Source organism: Eupeodes corollae, chromosome 1 (genome assembly GCF_945859685.1).
Source record: "Eupeodes corollae chromosome 1, idEupCoro1.1, whole genome shotgun sequence".
Classification (NCBI taxonomy): Eukaryota; Metazoa; Arthropoda; class Insecta; order Diptera; family Syrphidae; genus Eupeodes; species Eupeodes corollae.
The window spans coordinates 175123029-175130062 of NC_079147.1; the positions used below are offsets into that span (position 1 = coordinate 175123029).

The 7034-nt window shown below is 36.5% G+C and overlaps 1 protein-coding gene across 1 annotated transcript in view; it reads right to left on the reverse strand.

The window, feature by feature from the left end:
• Positions 1-875: 875 nt before the first annotated feature.
• The window catches only part of LOC129942136 (uncharacterized), a 19211-nt gene continuing 13052 nt past the window's right edge, over positions 876-7034 (reverse strand). The window contains exons 3-4 of the mRNA XM_056050944.1: positions 6313-6723; positions 876-6257 (exon numbers count right to left, since the gene is read on the reverse strand). Coding sequence (XP_055906919.1) covers positions 3192-6257; positions 6313-6723 — 3477 coding nt within the window. The 3' untranslated portion in view covers positions 876-3191. The remainder of the gene's footprint in view (positions 6258-6312; positions 6724-7034) is intronic.

Sequence of the window (7034 nt, forward strand, 5' to 3'; positions counted from 1 at the left end):
CAGCTACACATGGGATAACTTCGATCTCTTGTGAGCATAATCAATCACCGGACATAATCTGTTAGGTTATCATATGAAAAAGATGAGAATCAGTTCAGATGATCTATGCAGAGGATGCGGTGACGAGGATGTACGTGAAGACACTCTGCACTTTCTGTGTCACTGTCCCGCAATCTCCCATCAAAGGAAGAAACTGCTTGGCAATTATTTCTTCGAGGATTTAGAAGAACTTTCTAGTACGCCAGGTACGAACATTCTGAACTTCGTCAAAGCCTCTAAATGGCTTGACTAACTGAACACAGGTTTTCTTATTAGCTTGAATAGCAGTATTTACGAGTTTCACAATAAAACGGTAAAGACCTCAACCGAATAACCTAATTTAATAGCATAACCACCTCATGTTGCTGTGTCTAAAGTAGGTTACACTTGTTTTGTAGTAAACAAAATACAGTGAATATTACTTTTTGCTAGATAGTGGGAGAACAGCACATTCAAAATACAAGCTGCCATGGGATTCATAATAAACTAAATGCAATATGCAACACAAAAAAGAATAGTGGAATAGCTGCAGTGTTGCGGAAGAGTTCAATTATAATTTGGGTAGGCTCACAAATTTTCACTTGAAGAATTGCAAATAACTATGCAAGATTTAATCGTCAATGATTAACATTTCGGTGCTGCTCTCTTACTTTTGTTTGGTGATTTCTGAGACCTTACCAGTTATACCTCGCTCTACTTTATCCGATGAGATTAATGCATGTTTAAAACAATCACACTTGTGGCGAAGTGTAGAAACACTTCCATTGACCATAAATATACACGTGCGATTACAAAATGATCCAGCATGAATATTTTCGGAACAATTGCTAGATATTGGAAACGGTACTGTAATTAAATACGCAATGCATTAAAAGCCACACAATTTTTGCATTGTTCTTCAGAAAAAAAAATTAATTGGATCAGAGTATTTTTCAAGTTGTACAGAGTATAATTACTTGAATCATAACTGGCTCAGTCATCGGGCTATATTGGAAGTCAACAACGTTAATGTTGACAAAATAAATTCCAGATACAACAGTTGTCGCCAAGCGATCTGATGCCTTTTGAATCAATCGATACCGTGATTTGAATCCATCTTAATTAAGCAACTGTACACGTTTGGTCACCAAAAAGATCACCGGAAATATTCTCGAAGCAATCATTTTAATTTTAAAGTTTAAAGGAAAAGTGGTCTTGTTTTCAATGGTACCATCATATTCTATTATACCGTTTAGAAGATTACAGTTTGCTATTCTTTTAGCTTTTAACAATGACCATTTTGTGGTTAAGATTTGAAAAATCTATGTTTTTCTCGGACAGCTATATGTTGCATCACGTCTAGGAAAACCGTCGAACATATTTGTACTAGCGAAAGACAGGTTAACCAAAAACATTGTGCACCAATAAGTGCTAAATTAAATTGAAATTAAAAGTATTTATAATCGAAAATAATAAATACTAATGTTAGCAGTTAGGAAGTTATTTAAACTACCTATTTCATTTATAAGTTTAAGGCTGAAAATTAGTCATGACGGTCGCCATGTTTTTTTACAAATGGAATCTACATATGTAAAAAAGAATGTTGGTGATAATATCTGATGTTTTCCTACCGTCCCGCATAAATAGTTTACAGCAATGTAATATGACAAAGAATTGTTATCCACATCAACGCGTGGCCGGATCAGCTAGTTAATCTATGAAATTAATGTTTAGCATTTCGTTATATGTATGGAAATTATAGAATAAAGGGAATGCAACTTCGTTACTATTTCGTTGTGAGTTATTATTACAAAATAAAGATAAGAAAGTCATAAAAATCGTTGCGAACAAGTTTACAATTAAAGAACATTTATATTTCAAAGATTATGATGATAATGGCAACTGTGTTTTTGTTTTAATTCGTTTTACAAACTTGTGATTTGTTCTTTTACATTCAACTTTGCTTAACCACATACAATTTTATACAAAATACATTTATAATATCCTAACATAGCAATAATATCAGCTTGAAATCAAACAAGGTTGTTTTTTTTTGTGTGGAAAATACGGTGTCGTAAGAAAACAATTGAAACTTGGGTCGCAAAAGCGAACACAATTAACTGCATTCCTTGAACGTACATTTTGACTAAAGCAACTAGTTACTTTTTCAAGTGCCATACATTTCAAATTCAGAACTTTACTTCACCAACCTCTACCTTCAGATAATCGTGCAAAAACCACCAAAAACGTGTATTCTTTACAAAACCTCAGGCAAGCTAGAAGTCCATTACAATTTGTATTTTGTGTTGTAAAGAAATATCACTTATTTCTTTTCTAATTTGACAAGCAACCCTTTGACACAAACATGAATTGTGCAGAAAATAAATAAATCATACAGTAATAAGTTCAGCTTTCAGTTAAATAAATGATCAACTGTCATTTCGACTTAACGTAGACTTAACTTAATAGTTAGGAAGATTTTTCTTGACTAACTATCCAGTAAAGTTGCTTTAGTGGGAAGGCAGTTTGTTGGCAGCTGGCCAAACAGATACTAGAAACTTTCCTTACTTGTAAGTCCCTTATGTCGACTGAACCAGCCCATTTTTCCATTGGTATATTTTGATTTTTTTTTTATAAGTGTATCTAAAAAATCTAAATTTTAAACAAATTTAAATTAAAAACTGACTCAACTTATAATTTTTCAGCAACATTGGTAAAAGTTGTAACTGTGCATTTTGTTAGTATAATATCACCCTTAAGGTAGGTATTGTTGTTAATTGAGATTATCAACAGTACTTGGAGAAGCAAACAAATTGGGAGAGCAGGAATGACTTAAAAAAGCAGTCAATATCTTTATCCTTCAAGTGGAAAAGTGTTAAAAGAGTTCCTTTGTGCATCTTGTAAATTTGGAATGATACTCTAAATTCTAAAATTCGTTAAAGAATTTGATTCCTTACAGAAACATAAATATACATTAAGTTGTGGCACTTTCTTATGATTATTGCAAAGTATTTTTGTTTTGTTACAATATGTGTATTAAACTTAATAAATAAAAATATATGTTTTTTTCAAGAAATAGGTCTTACAATAGGAGTTACAACTTAGCAACAAAATAAAATATTTAAAAAAAGAAACATTTTGTAAGTCTAGACTTTTACGTATAACATCATCACTCAAATAGTCCACACTTGGACTTTCTCTGCTACAACACACCAACTTGCTCTTTCATAATATGAAGACACAATATGCAGACTTGCCACATGGTGATTAATGAGAGCGTCTAACTCACCCTCACGAAATACATGATAATATCTATGATGAGTTGTTGCTCCACCTTGAGTTGGGCTATCTAATGAAGCCGTTGAACTATTTGAATTTTCCCATGATTCAATTGTTGACTGTCGGTTAGCTACAGCCCCACAGCCGTCTTGTTTTTTATTCTCGTCCAAAGAATTTTCATCACATTTTATGGTATTGTGTGTGGTTTTCGTGGCATATTTTTCTCCTTCACCGGTAATGGTCCCATCCTCATGTGGATCATCATCAAGCACGCCTTCGTCACTCTTAACATCTTCGTCTTCTTCGAGAATGACATCATCATCGTCTTCCCGCGCAGAACTATCCCCATCATCTAGCAAGTACGCAGTCTCAGGATTTAAACTGTACTGACGGTTTCTTTTGTATTTAAATTTCGAGATCTTATAATTATCGTATAGGTTCAAAGAGTAGCTGTTAGAACTGTTTCCCTCGGCCTCTTCACGTTCTTCTTCCTCCTCGTCTTCTTCATGTATTGTCAAACTTCGTGTTTGAGAGGATAGAGAAGATGTAGATGAAGAATTTGGAGATTGTTGAAGACTAGGTTGGGTTGAAAGATTAGCTAACATAAGACGGCGCTCTCGCAGTTCATCTCGTAAGGCCGTTAAATCACTATTTCGTTTACGGAAATTTGCCATAACGGGATCATCGATATAATCACCAATATCTCCCCCTATACCATCTAAGCTTCGACATTCTATTTTATCAGACCGATTCTTTTCATCAAGCTCCCGCAAAAGTTGAGCACTTAGTTGTTCCGCAAAGTCAACACATTCTTGATGAGTTGCAGGTCGGATTTTGTTGACCACCCTTGCATACGGCATGTTTTCTACTGAATCATCATCGACATTTAGATTCTCCATTGAGGCACCGTCACCATTTAAGTGTAAAGTAGACTTGATCACATCACCTTTGTGAGACACTTCATCGGGCTGCGCAGACTTGGGTGCACTTATAACACTGTCAATGGAATCCGGAGAAGACGGTTCACTTGAATCGCTATCTAAATCATCAGTGGCTGGATTGAAAAGTTCTAGTGACATGAATTTTGGAATTGTTGGAACGATCATTGATGCCCGACGAACTATTGCATAACCGGGTTTATTAATTTGTAAGGACTGCTGTTTCCTAAATTTTGGTATTGGCGGTAGGTCCTTAATGGTCTGATGTGTAATTTTAGTTGATAATGGTGGTGATGAAGATTTTGTATTCGAATCAGGTTTATCAACTACAATTGATGCTATTTGAGCATGTCCGTTTGTGAGGCTTGTGTTCGAGTTGTTGCTTTTAGTGCTCTCGAGCTGCTGAATATGTTCGTCCTCGAAAGTAAAACGAGATTTTTCCTGTATTGTCCCAGAATTATTGGTTTTCGTGTACTTTTGCACAAGTTTGGGTGGTGTAAGAATGGCCATAGCCGCTTGCACAGACGATGTAGTTTGTGGAGGTGATGTCACAACGGTGTATGCTGCCGCCGGCGAGTGTGCTGGTGTTGGGGGGCATGGCATTATAAGTGGAGATGTTGGCACTGACGGTATACGATTTTTAGAGCTACTGCTATTGAGGCTAGTATTTTGGTTCAAGCTATTGCAATTGCTATTGTGAGCACCATTATAGCTACTACTGCTATTACTACTACTACTGTTTGAATTTTGCTGATGATATATCTGTTGCTGGTGCTTTTGAGCGGCTAAATGACCTTGTTGCTGCTGTTGAAGTTCGGGCTTCGGAATGAAAATAACTGAAGCAAAGCTATCCTCGGACTCAATGCTTGTGTCCGATTGAAAGCTGCTGTCTTTCGAAGAATCTGATCCGGACTCACGAGAGGAACGTCTTGGTTTATTGTTGGATTGATCTTCGTTACCGTTTGTAAGCGAGGAAGCAGCTGCAACTGCGGATGCTAAACCACAATTGCAGGCTTCATTGGACTTATTTAATGAAAATGAACCTTGTTTGAGCACTGAATGGTGTGCATGATTGTGGTATTGATAATGATCATTTATAGTTGTATTATTGGTTGTCGTTGAGGAGGTGGATGTGTTTGGAGTTGTTGAAGCTTTAAAGTTCTGCATTATTTTAACAAAGCCATTTTTTGTTACTCTTTCTAAGCTGCCTGTGGAGGTTTTTAATTTGCTTGTAAATCCATCGCGCAAAACTTGCAGTCTTTTTGAGAAGACCGAACGACAAAGGAATGCTTCATTCAAAGACATTTGCTTTTGAATGCGCTTTCTTACTCGCTCTTTCTCTCGTATGCGGTTTCCGGCCATTAGTTCTTCGTTTAGAGAGCTTTGCTTCCGCAAAAATACTTTAGCATCAGTTTGATGCTTGGATACGATAGGAGCTCGTGTATTCTTCTGATATTGTTGTTGATTATTATTATTAAGACTATTACTACTACTACTGTTACTTATCATATGAAATGGATTATCTGGCAGTTGATAGTCTTCATCACAAAGGGATTGTTTTTGTTTGATCAGTTTTGGCCGTCGACTAGGTGTCATAGTGGAATGAGGAGGAGTTGAAGAAGCCGTCACTGTTCCTGATGGAGCATTATTTGTATTACTTCCAGAGCCAGGTGAATTATTGCTGTTAGAATCTGGAATTTCAACAGCAGTACTATTTGGAACTTGTCCTGGGGATGTTTGCAAAACAAGTTGCTTGGGTTCCATCATTTGTGCTCCAAGACTAGGCACACTAGAGCGAGATCGAACAATTTGTCTTGGTGGTGGATTTAAAATGCTGCCCAGGCTACGCGATTTCAGACCCGCCGATAATGGTGGATCGGGAAAGTCTTCGAAATCCTCTAGACGACGTAACTCTATTGGTAAATCTTTGGCATCTTCAAAGTCCAGGCTGCTATTATTTTTTGTATCCTTAGACGTCCATGAATCAAGAAACCAAGGGTGACGTTTACTTCCAGCCAATTTCTGAGAAACCAGATGGTAAAATGAATACATTATACTATTGTTATTAAAACCTTACCTGAATAGCTCGCCTAACAAAGCTGTAACATGATTCTCCTGGTGATGATGAAGATAAACTAGAACTATCTCCATCGCCTGCTGACCGGCTAGAATTTGTTGACTCTTCTACATAGGCGTTGTAGGGCGGTAAAATGTCGTCCTCATCTTCTTCATCGGAATACGATTGAGTGCGACTTTTAGGTGGCTGCCAGGGTATAAGAACGTCTTGCGATTCAAATCTTCTTTGACGTTGTTCCAAAGCCCAAACACTTATTATCACACGACCACCAATTCGAAGAATTCGAGCTAACTCGCGAATTGCTCCTACACGACGCTCTGTCGTGGCAAAATGATGTACCACAGCCAAAGAAAGAACTGCATCAAAAGATTCATCTCGAAATGGAAGTTCTAGATTATCACAGACAGCAACCTTTAAAACCACAAAAAAATATAGATACAAACACATTAAGCATAAATACATAAATACAATAATCACATATTTTTTTCATCATCATCATGATCATCATCATCATCATCATCATCATCATCATCATCATCACCATCATCATCATCATCATCATCATCATCATCATCATCATCATCATCATCATCATCATCATCATCATCATCATCATCATCATCATCATCATCATCATCATCATCATCATCATCATCATCATCATCATCATCATCATCATCATCATCATCATCATCATCATCATCATCATCATCATTCATTCA